General features: G+C 42.9%; 1 protein-coding gene across 2 annotated transcripts in view; it reads right to left on the bottom strand.

Annotated features, from left to right (window-relative positions):
* Positions 1–12,622, bottom strand: part of ACMSD (aminocarboxymuconate semialdehyde decarboxylase) — a 128,813-nt gene that overhangs the window by 92,217 nt on the left and 23,974 nt on the right. Inside the window, exons 3-5 of one of the 2 annotated variants that reach the window (XM_037850032.1) lie at positions 11,663–11,759; positions 3,088–3,137; positions 1,398–1,634 (exon numbers count right to left, since the gene is read on the bottom strand). In XM_037850032.1, the coding sequence (XP_037705960.1) occupies positions 1,398–1,634; positions 3,088–3,137; positions 11,663–11,759 (384 nt within the window). Of the gene's footprint in view, positions 1–1,397; positions 1,635–3,087; positions 3,138–11,662; positions 11,760–12,622 lie in introns of those variants that run through there. The other variant, XM_037850033.1, reaches the window with a different exon arrangement.

The following is a 12,622-nucleotide window of genomic DNA, read 5'->3' as shown; positions in this document are numbered from 1 at the left end:
GGAACAACTTGGATGCACAAGTAAGTAAATCCTCTTTCAAAGCACCTCAGAATGATGAAAACATTCACTGCATCAGCTAAGCCATTACAGCCAATATGCTTCAGGAAGTTCAATATTTAGAGGAACATTAAATCTTTCAGATCATTAGGAGGCAATTTCACAGACAGGCCCTCAACTTATGGGCCATCTCCATGGATACAAGCATGGAAAAATTTTTGCATCTTACAAGAGCTTGATAAATATTGAACGAATGAATGAGATGATCAGTGACCAGAATTTCTAGTTCGTCCACCACCATCTATTTACTTTACAGTTAAAGATTTTACCTTTGCAATGAAAGTCAAAGAAAGCAAGACTAATATAATTCTAGGAGGAAAGTAAGGAATTAAAAAAGTGATTATGCATCGTGAATGCTGTTAGTGAGGAAAGCAGGTTTAGTAACACAAAGAAGTGGAAAAGATAGAGGAAGACTGATGGAGATGACTATGGGACTCGATATGTCAGAAACTGATGGAACTAATTTTTTTAAAATATATTTATTATGAAACATTTCAAGTATAATAGAATGTTGTAAAGGATATAGTACAATAACTTATACATTCCATCTAGTTTCATCAAATTTTAAATGGCATTTAATTTTGATGGCATTATTTTTCATTATGTATTTTTATTAAACATTTTTAAAAGACATGGCTTAGACAGTATCTTAATAAAGATTGGCTAAACCATAACATATAAGTATATTAAAAGATTATGCAGTTATTTAAAAATGAGGCATTCTGAGAATTTTCTTTCAGGTTGGAAATTTTCAATTAGGATACAAAACATGCATAGAATTCCAATTTTGTTAAAATATAGGTATAGACAAACGAAGACAAATCCAAACAATAACAGTGTCTAACTATCTTTCAGCAGTGGAATTATGCATGATTTTTGTTTTCCTTTTTATCCTTTTTATACTTTTCTGTATTTGCCACAAAATTTCTTGAAAATTATTTCATAGTTTTAATAAATGTGTTTTCATCTAAAGCAAAAATAAATACATTTCTTTTCCTTTGCATGTAATTAACATGATTCTTACTCACAGTGGCTGTGGTAAAAGTAATTTGGCTTCCAAATGAAAGCTTATAAAGGAGAGCAAGGGGGATAGAAAGAAGAGAGGTTTCTCTGAGTCGTCTCAGGGATGGCCTATGAAGCATTTTGTCTGTCCATCTTCTGTACAATGGCCCACTCCTTTTGGGAGCTCTTCCCACACCTCCTACCCACATCCAATGTGTCATCTCTCAGTCTCCCTCCCCAGTGGAGTTCTCTTCCCTTCAGCACCCAGCACAGTGCCTGTCCCGGCCTGGTGGTCAGCAGCTGCACCTTGGGTGAGTGAGCAAGCGCAGGGAACTCACCGCGTAGATTGGGAAGAGTTCCTGTGAGTTCAGGTCCCACTCATTGACGTGGGAGCCAATCTGAACCCCTGGAAAGCCCAGCTCCTTCACACAGCGCTCCAGCTCCTTGATGGCCAGATTAGGGGCTTGCATGGGCAATGTCCCCAGACCCACGAACCTCCTGGGGTAGCTGGCAACGGTGGCAGCTAGGTTGTTGTTTAAAAACTGGCACAGGTCTAAAGTGTCCTGAGGTTTAGCCTGGTCAAGACATGAAAGGGAGAACCACAGGGTTCAAAGTCACTACTTTGAATGTTTACTGTGAACGACACCTCCCCTGGGCTAAATTTTTTTATCACTATCAGTGGTTTTAACTCCTCAGAAAACTGAAACACAAGAGTGGCATATGCTTTAGACACAGAAGACCCAGAAGCTGATTTTTGTAGCAGCAAAGAAAACTGCTAATAAGAAAAACAGAAGCTATCAACAGAAGGGGCAGACACATCCTAACCCTAGACATGGAGTGAGGATTGGCTACACAGCCAACTGCAGGCAGGATCCTGAGGACCCTGGCACTGAGGCAGCCTCACCCCACACAGGAGGCTGGGATTGGCCAAGTGCCCAATGTCACCATTGGTCACCTCCTTGAGACCCCCTCATTATGGGATGTTCTCCCTGCCTGTCCTTCTCTCCATCCCTCCTGTTGGCAGTGATACTTGGGGTTGGCCTTGGCAAAATGCCAAGCCAGATGATGTTTGCTTTTGGTTCTTCTAAATCTCCCTTCTTCACTGTTTGCTTTCCTTTCAATACACTCCCACCCCTACCCTGCTGTTGGGAATTTGGTATTCTCCTGCAGCCCTGGTTGTGGTACCCAATATGATAAATCTGGGCATATTGATGTCTTAACAGCACTCTTATTGTAAATAGTGACTCATTATAGTGACAGATAAAGGCTGAATCACTAATACTAGAATTATGAGCATAGGTGGGGGAAATAGATGTGAACAGGTGGTATTTCCGTTGTTTCTTAAATCACAACACCAAGTCACTTAGTTGAGCAGGTACTTAGTGTAAGATTTAAAGGATGCCAGGAAACCACCATCCCTACCCCACCCCTGGCTGTGTACAAAAATTTTCCTCCATTGCCTTGCGATCATGCCTGAAACTTTTAGCAGTCAAGATTTATTCACTTTGAGAAAGACGTCCAACTCTAGGAATCCCCTTAGAATTGTATATTTCCCTGGGAAAGGAAACACATTAGGCCATTATTATTCTCAACTCAGGACAAATTAGCTTGTCAGTTATCTAGCAGGACATTGAGGTGTCTCAGGATTGAGTCACCAGACAGCTAAGTTTTACTGGAGATTGAGGCTGGGTCTAGAACTGTGCTGTGCAATGGAAATATAATGCATGTCACAAATGTAACTTTAAGTTTACAGCACATCTCATTTCCAACTAGCCACATTCAGTAGTGACATGCAGCTCATGGCTACCGACCTGGACAATGCAAGTCTAGAGCAGGACTTAGCTGAGAAGACAGGCCTGGGATGAGACTGTGGTGTGAGAAGCAAAGGGATCCCAATAATTTCTAAAAGGGAGGAGAGTGGGGGACTCAGTGGAACCAATTTCAAGGCTTGAGGCATCTGACCACTTGATAGGGAGCTGGACATGAGCCTTCACCCACCAAGAAGATGGTTTGAGGGTTCACACTCACCCAGTAGTTAAACATAACGGGAACTGTGGAAAGGACTTGCACCGTCACTCCTAGACACAGACATAAACAAAGGCAAAGCTGGTGAGAAGGATGGCCCAGATAATCCTTTTATTACCAAGTGCCAATGAGCTCAGGAAGTTTCCCCCCAACCTCCTCTGGTTGCTCTCCCTTCCCCTCACTGCTTCCCCTCCACCTTCTCTTAGGTCCTCTGTCCCAGCCTTCCTCATCCCTCAGCCTGAGGTCCTAGGGAGAGGTAAAGGTTGGACAAAAATGAGAAAGTTAAAGAAACAATGATTGACCATGTTTTTTCAAGGGTTATTTCTATCTTCCTCCATGTGAAATTTTATTTAAACAAGACATTTCTCCACCTTTTTTTTTTTTCAGGCCTTTCCATCTTAGGTCATGCATGCCAGAACGCATCTCTGGAATGTCCTGACCAGGACTCTGGGTTTGGCTCCAGAATCTAGCATCCAGGATGCCTGGAATCACTCGTCTTCAACTCCCAGAGCAGGAGTGTCAGAGAGAGACACTGCCAAACTAAGAGTGATTCCTCTTCTCCTCCATACTCATGTCCAACTCACCTGCAATTTCCATTATTTCTACTCAAATTCCTTTTTCATTGGCCCAAATCTCCCCATCCCCCCTGCCACCACCTGGTCCAAGCTACCAATGTCTCTCATGGGGACCACTGCAGAAGCTTTCAAGCTGGTCCCCTGCTACCATTCTCACCCCCCACCCCCATGGGTTGTTCTCCATCTGGCAGTCAGAGGAATATGTTAAATCTTAGATTGAGTTATTCCCTTGCTCAAAACCTCCAATGACTTTCCATCCCACGTAGCGTAAAATCCAGACTCAAACATGGTCTGTTAGGCCCTGCATCCCCTAGCTCCCATGGTGCTCTTTGGCCTCCTGCCTGTTCTTTGAAGACACCAAGCTCTTTCCTGCCCGGGACCTTTGCACTGCTGTTCCACCTGCCTGAGATGCACTTCTTTTGCCTTTTTTCAGTATGGGCTCCTCATCCTCAGGTCTCAGTTCAGATGTCAACTCCTTAGAGAGACTGTCTCTGACCCCAGATACTTTCTATCTCATTGCCCTGTTTCTTTCTTTTTCTAATACTTATTAGGGTCTGTCATTATCATGTTTGTTTCCTGTGTGCCTCCCTTCATTTGAATGTAAGCACCACATGAGCTGGTCTTGCCCGTGCTGGGTCCCCAGTGTCCAAAGCAATGTCAAGCACGTTGAAGGTATCCAATAAATGAAAGAATAAACCATCATTTAGGTGAGGACTAGAGGTGACAGCTTTTGTTATATTGCCATAAGATAATATATTTTTTTTAATTTTTATTGAGATTGTTCACATACCATACAATTATCCAGAGATTCAAAGTGTACAATCAGTTGCCCCTGGTACCCTCATACAGCTATGCATCCATCAACACACTTAATTTTTGTTCAATTTTTAGAATCTTTAGTTACTCCAGACAAGAAATAAAGTGAAAGACAAAAAAAGAAAAAAAAGAAAAGAAAGAAAAGGAAACTCGAATCCTCCCATATCCCTAACCAACCCCCCTCAATTGTTGACTTGTAGTATTGGTACACTACATTTGTTACTGTTTGCAATAGTGTGCCAGTTTGAGTGTATTGTGTCCCCCAAATGCCATTATCTTTGTAGTTTTGTGGGGCAGAAGTTTTTGTGCTGGTTGGATTTGCTTGGAATGTGCCCCACCCAGCTGTGGAAGATGATGTTGATGAGATGTTCCTGTGGAGGCGTGGCCCCGCCTATTCAGGGTGGGCCTTGATCAGTGGAGCTATATAAATGAGCTGACTCAGAGAGAGGAAACTCACAGAGTGCAGCTGGGAGTGATGTTTTGAAGAGGAGCAAGCTTGCTAGAGAGGAACGTCTTGGGCGAAAGCCGTTTTGAGGCCGGAGCTTTGGAGCAGACACCGGCTGCCTTCCCAGCTAACAGAGGTTTTCCGGACGCCATTGGCCATCCTCTGGTGAAGGTACCCGATTGCTGAGGTGTTACCTTGGACGTTTTGTGGCCTTAAGACTGTAACTGTGTAGTGAAGTAAACCCCCATTTTATAAAAGCCTATCCATCTCTGGTGTTTTGCATTCTGCAGCATTAGCAAACTAGGACAGATTTTGGTACCAGAGAAGTGGGGTGCTTTTGCTGCTGAGTTTGCAAATACCAAACATGTTGGAACGGCTTTTTAAATGGATAATGGGGAGTTTCTGGAAGAATTGTGAGGAGCTAGATAGAAAAGGCCAAAACTGCTTTAAAGAGACTGTTTGTGGAAATATGGACTCTAAAGATACTTCTGATGAGGCCTTGAAGAGAAATGGTGAATATGTTGTAAACTGGAAGAAAGGTGATCCTTGTTTTAAAATGGCACAGAATTTGGCAAAATTGAGTCCTGGTGTCAGATGGAAGGAAGAATTTGAAAGCGACAACCTGGAATACTTAGCTGAGGGGATCTCCAGAATACGTGTGGAGGATGTATCCTGGCTTCTCCTTGCAGCTTATAGTAAAATGCGAGCAGAAAGAGATAAACTTAGAACTGAACTCTTGGGTTCAAAGAAACCAGAAGTTGATGGCTTGGAAAATCACGGGCTTCCAGTAGGTAGAATCCCAGAAGCTACAGCCCAACATGAGGACAAGCCAAGATTGGATAAGGAGTTAAGCAGAAAGGATTTGTGGAAACTCCTGTTGTCTGATGGCTTTGACCCCTGCATGCTTCATGCAAAGCCAACAGAATTTTTGTGAGATCTTTATAGATGGAGCCATTGCTGGTCTGGACTGGAGGAGACAGACAAGGAACAAACTGAAGGAAAAATTTCTTCAAAGACAGAGCCATGGAGGTTGAGGTCTGGAGTCAAGATGTCTCGGGCTGGGAGAGTGGAGCAGCCCACATGCATGGAAAGGGTGAGTTTGCCCTGGAGGTCGAGGGCGGGCCTTCCGCCTCGATGCTCTAGAAGAGTTTTGCCACCTCAGGTCCCAAAGAGGGTGGAGCACATTTCCAGGGAATTGGGGAGAGCCTAGCTGTCACCACACTGTTCTGAAGGGGTTGAGTGTGTGCCCCGGAGATGGAAGGGAATCCAGGAGCTGCCCCGAGGTTTGAGGAGGGTGGGGCCGAGAAGGTGGTCTCCCCAATGTGTGGATATGTTGGAGCACTCACCCAAGCATTTGGAGAGGAAACAGCTGCCAAAAAGGCCCTTGGGAAGGGTTAGGCTCCCGCTCTCTCAAGCCCCAAGGATGCAGCATTGTTCTGTTAATGACTCTCAGACTTTGAAATCTAATGGAGTTTGTCCTGCGGGTTTTAGGAACTGTTTTGCTCCTGTTAACCCTGTTTTCCTTACTGTTTCTCCTTATGGCAATGGAAATGTTTATCCTATGAATGTCTCTCCTTTGTATATTGGGAGCACATAACTTGTTCTAAGTTCACAGATCCACAGCTAAAGAAAAATTATGCCTTAGGACTGGCCATGCCTATGATTGATTTTGATGGGATTTTGTACTTAACTTTTGTTACTGAAATGATTTAAGTTTTTGTGATATTGTGACAAAATGAATGTATTTTGTATTTGGAAAGATAATGTCATTTTGGGGTCCAGGGTGTGGAATGTGCCGGTTTGAGTGTATTGTGTCCCCCAGATGCCATTATCTTTGTGGTCCTGTGGAGCAGATGTTTTGGTGATGGTTAGATTTGCTTGGAATGTGCCCCACTCAGCTGTGGGTGATGATTTTGATGAGATGTTCCCATGGAGGCGTGGCCCCGCCCATTCAGGGTGGGCCTTGATCAGTGGAGCCATATAAATGAGCTGACTCAGAGAGAGGGAACTCAGTGAGTGCAGCTGTGAGTGATGTTTTGAGGAGGAGCAAGCTTGCTGGAGAGGAATGTCCTGGGAGAAAGCTGTTTTGAGGCTGGAGCTTTGGAGCAGACGCCAGCTGCCTTCCTAGCTAGCAGAGGTTTTCGGACGCCATTGGCCATCCTCCGGTGAAGGTACCCGATTGCTGAGGTGTTACCTTGGACGCTTTGTGGCCTTAAGACTGTAACTGTGTAGTGAAATAAACCCCCGTTTTATAAAAGCCTATCCATCTCTGGTGTTTTGCATTCTGCAGCATTAGCAAACTAGGACAAATAGGTATATATTTTTTCCCCATATGCACCTCTATTATTAACTTCTAATTGTATTGTCATACATTTGTTCTGGTTCATGGAAGAGATTTCTAATATTTGTACAGTTAATCATGGACAATGCCCACCATAGGATTCAGTTTTATACATTCCCATCTTTTGACCTCCAACTTTCCTTCTGGTGACATATGTGACTCTGAGCTTCCCCTTTCCACCTCATTCATGCACCATTCAGCACTGTTAGTTATGCTCACGTCTTGCTACCGACACCTCTGTTCATTTCCAAACATTTAAGTTCATCCTAGTTGAACATTCTACTCATACTAAGCAACCACTCACCATTCTTTAGCCTCATCCTATATCTTGGTACCTCATATTTCATGTCTATGAGTTTACATATTATAATTAGTTCCTATTAGTGAGACCCTGCAATGTTTGTCCTTATGTGTCTGGCTTATTTCACTCAGTATATTGCCCTCGAGGTTTCTTCACCAACCCATTTTTTTTTTTAGAGGGGTTTGTTCACATTCCATCCTAAGTGAACAATCGATGGTTCTCTGTATGGTCACATATTTATGTGTTCACCACCTTCACCACTATCTATATAAGGGCATCTACATTTCTTCCACAAGGCAGGAGGGAGAGTCAAAGAAGGTAGAGAGGCAAAAAAAAAAAAAAAGAAAGAAAAAAGAAAGGAAAAAATGACAGCTAGGAAGCAGCAAAAGGAAAGATAACCTTAAATCAAAGTAGGGTAGAGTCAGATAGCACCACCAATGTCAAGTGTCTAACACACCTCCCCTATCCCTCCCTCTTATCTGCATTTACCTTGGTATATTGCCTTTGTTACATTAAAGGAAGCATAATACAATGATTCTGTTAGTTACAGTCTCTAGTTTGCATTGATTGCATCCCTCCCCCAATGCCTCCCCATTTTTAACACCCTGCAAGGTTGATGTTTGCTTGTTCTCCCTTTTAAAAGAACATATTTGTACATTTTATCACAATTGTTGAACACTCTAGATTTCACCGAGTTACACAGTCCCAGTCTGTATCTTTCCTCCTTTCTTCTGGTGACTCACATGCTCCCAACCTTCCTCTCTTCAACCGTATTCATAGTTATCTTTGTTCAGTGTACTTACATTGCTGTGCTACCATCTCCCAAAATTGTGTTCCAAACCACACACTCCTGTCTTCTCCTATCACTCTGTAGTGCTCCCTTTAGTATTTCCCGTAGGGCAGGTGTCTTGTTCACAAAGTCTCTCATTGTCTGTTTGTCAGAGAATATTTTGAACTCTTCCTCATATTTGAAGGATAGCTTTGCTGGATATAGGATTCTTGGTTGGCAGTTTTTCTCTTTCAGTATCTTAAATATATCACACCACTTCCTTCTTGCCTCTGTGGTTTCTGCTGAGAAATCCGCACATAGTTTTATTAAGCTTCCTTTGTATGTGATGGATTGCTTTTCTCTTGCTGCTTTCAGGATTCTCTCTTTGTCTTTGATGTTAGGTAATCTGATTATTAAATGTCTTGGCGCAGGCCTATTCAGATCTATTCTGTTTGGAGTACGCTGTGCTTCTTGGATCTGTAATTTTATGCTTTCATAAGAGATGGGAAATTTTCATTGATTATTTCCTCTATTATTGCTTCTGCCCCTTTTCCCTTCTCTTCTCCTTCTGGGACACCAGTGATACGTATATTCTTGTACTTTGTTTCGTCTTAAGTTCCTGGAGATGTTGCTCATATTTTTTCATTCTTTTCTCCATCTGCTCCTTTCCTGAGTGTTTTCTTCTGCCTCTTGAGATCTGCTGTTGTATGTTTGCATTGTGTCTTTCATCTCTTGTGTTGTGCCTTTCATTTCCATAGATTCTGCTCGTTGTTTTTTTGAACTTTTGATTTCTGCCTTATGTATGCCCAGTGTTTTCTTTATAGCCTTTATCTCTTTTGCCAAATCTTCTCTAAACTTTTTGAATTGATTTAGCATTAGTTGTTTAAATTCCTGTATCTCAGTTGAAGGGTACGTTTGTTCCTTTGACTGGGCCATAACTTCGTTTTTCTTAGTGTAGGCTGTAGTTTTCTGTTGTCTAGGCATCTGACCTCCTTGGCCACCCCAGTCAGGTTTTTCCAGATGAGAACAGGCCTAGGTCCCAGAGGGAAGAAATATTCAGTATCCGGTTTCCCTGATGCTGTGTCTTAGAGGATTGACACACCCTGTGCTTTTCTGCCCAGCAGATGGCGCCTGTCAGCTGGTCACTACAGACTGCTATAAGGGGGTGTGGCTTGTGGCTGTTTTCCTCCTGGCTCTGAGGTCTGGTTCTGAATGGAAGACAGGTAGTAGAGCTGGGCCCCTCCTCTTTCCTCTTGGGAAGATATGCCCCCCTAGAGAGAGGTCATTTGCATATAAATAGATTCTTTGTTTCTCTGACTCTGCTACCTTCACCCTTGTCTGGGTCAGAGTGCTGCAAGTTTAAAATGGCTGAGGCTTTCTCTACTGCAGAGCACTTCGAGCTGAAAATGGCTGAGCTGCCCAGGTTGAGAGAGAGAGAAAGGGACAGAAAACCCCGATCCACAGCCCCCGGATTCACCCATCAGCCAGAGATAGCACCCAATACCTTGGCCTCCCTGTCCTGAGACAGATACATCCCCTGGCTCTCCAAGGTCAGTTGTCACTAAAAGCCTCCAACTGCTTCTTGGGGACTCGCAGCCTATATTGAGCGGTTAACATTAAAACCCTAGTTGGAGCTGGGCTGAGGTATATTTGCTTGTTCAGAGAGTACTGCTCTGTAGCACTGCAGGGTTTTGCAGTTCAGGCTGCTGTGAGGGAGGGGGCTCTTGACTTGGGTCCACAGCCTTTACTTACCGATTTTATGCTGCGATCTCAGGCATTTCTCCTAATTCAGATTGTTGCACGATGTGTGGACAGTAGCCACCATCTCCTGGCAGTTATTTCAGATCTTTTACTAGTTCTATCTGTTTTTTATTTTTAGTTGCTCTGGGGGGACTAACTAATTTCCACTCCTCTCTATGCTGCCATCTTCTCTCCTCCCAGGAAATCTAAATATATTTTTAACTATTAAAAAATCTGTAAGCAATACTCACCTGGCAAAACTCTGGAGTAGGGTGGGCACTAATCCAACACAACTGGTGACCTTATAAGAAGGGGAGAACTGTACACGCACAGGCAGATGAGGGGAGAATGTCATGTGGTGACTGAGGCAGAGATTGCATGGATGGCCAGGCAGCCACCAGCAGAAGCCAGGGGAGAGTCATTCTTCCTGACAGACTTCAGTGGAAGTACAGCCCTGCTGACACCTTGACATTGGGGTTCCAGCCTCCAGAATGTGAGAGAATATCTATTTCTGTTGTTTTAAGCCACATGGTTTGTGGTACTTTGTTACGGCAGCCTTAGGAAAATAAGACAGTATCTTACACCAAATTCCAATATGCCAGAGACCACCTACTCATTGTGGGCTGAGGTTAATTCACTTTGTTCAGACCTTGGAATAAAATGACTCCTACCATCTCTATGTATATATTTGAACTGTCTTGTAAAGTTGTCTTTGATTAGGGAGGGAGTTGTTCTAAACCATTCTTCTGTTTATGTGTGTGTCTGAATTGTCGGTTTTCTTGTCAACATTTAGGCCTGATGACGTCAGTGGTGATGAGCACCCAATCTCAGCCCATGGGCATGCCCACATGTGCCCGGGGGGACTGCATGCACCTTCTTGGAGCATGCTCCTCTCCAGTGGCGCACCAACCAAGCAGTAACAAGTGAAAGAATTAGGTGGGTATCACATCACATTTTAGATAGTCTTTGAAATTATTTTAAATGGTGGGGACTTGTTTAATTTTTAAATATAACAAGGAATACAAACAGTTGTTAGAAATTGTTAGTGCTTCAGCTCTGAAATGAAAATTTCCCAATTCTCCTCTCTCAAACTTCTGGATTAGTTTCTTCACTCAGTATTCTGAGACAACACATGTAGCTTGTATTTTTTTTAAACTAGTAACATTTCCACCCATTGGGTGTCAGTGTGGATGTTCTGTGTACTGTGCACCAAAACAATCAACGGGAAGAAATTGCATTCTGAGTCTAAGCAGGCAATTGGCACCCATAATCTGTGATTCTAATGTTTACTGTTTGTACTGACTTTATAATAAGTATTTTGGTATATTTGAACTTAATTTTTTAAAAATAGTAAAATGCCACTTTTGACTTTTTAATGATACTGGGTTTATTTTAAAATAAGATATGCCTGATTAAAAACAAAATCAATCCACACTCTAACATCATTGTAATGGAAGGTCCCATCCATTCCCCAGTGAAGCTGGTGGAGAACGGGAGTCAAAAGCTGCCATCACTTGAAGTGGGTCAAATTCTATGACAACAAACTTTAAGGGCAGGCATTGCATTTGGTAGCATTTCTCACTGCAAGTACCTGTTTGGTCCATTTCTCTAATACGAACTTCTGGATCCCAGCAGTTCTCTTGGACCACTCTGAAGACCTTCCCATCTTTCAGCATCTTTGCTTCTCCCTAGAGCAGAAAACTCACATCAGCAAAAAGTAACCAAAGCCCACTTGGATTAACCCTTCCTTGTATGCTTTGGAATGTGTTTTTCCCCTAACATTTTCAGGGATTTCTACTTAATCCTCACAGAAATAGAAATCTGTTTATCTAACAGAATGCAGCTTCTCTTTCTCATGCCTTTATATTGGCCTTGAACTGACAGGGTATTCTCTGTGGGTATCAATGGCTGAACCCAGAAATAACAAGGTCAAGATCATGGGCTTTCTGGACTACGTGACTGAGGATGGCTGGTCACCTTGCTGATCTGAACCACTCTAAGGACTGAGTGGGAAACCCTAGATCCAAATCATTTCACAATTGGTAAAGACCTAGGAGATGGACCATCTAGTTCAGCTCTCTTGTTTTACAGAGAAGAAACAGATGGATAGTGAGAGGGGTCCAAACTAAATGACCATGTAAAACATGGCAGGGGGCTCTACATTGGGTCTCCAGCTTGTGATTCCTAAAGAAAAGTCTTCCTTTTCTTTCTGAGCCAGGCCCTTGAAATCAGCCTTCCCTGGTTCAAGTCCCTGCTCCACACCTTACTATGGCCTTGAGCAAATTAACATCTCTGGGCCTCTGTTTGCTCATCTTTAAAATAGGGACAATTATATGACTTACCACAAAGGGACCTTTTAAGGATGAAATAGGATAATCTATACAAAGCACTGAGTGCAGTATCTATTATGTGTTAAATGTTAGTTATTACTATCTTTAGTCATTAATGATATGTGGCTAATTAGGGACTAGCCCATCTCCTGTTGTTCCTTTGCTTCAGGACCTCGAGGTTGTCCTTGGGACTTATGGCATGGCCAAGTGGGCATGTGGTC

This window comes from Choloepus didactylus, chromosome 9 (genome assembly GCF_015220235.1).
Source record: "Choloepus didactylus isolate mChoDid1 chromosome 9, mChoDid1.pri, whole genome shotgun sequence".
NCBI classification, from domain to species: domain Eukaryota; kingdom Metazoa; phylum Chordata; class Mammalia; order Pilosa; family Megalonychidae; genus Choloepus; species Choloepus didactylus.
The sequence above is the reverse complement of the archived record's forward strand: the minus strand, read 5'-3'. Positions and strand labels throughout refer to the sequence as shown.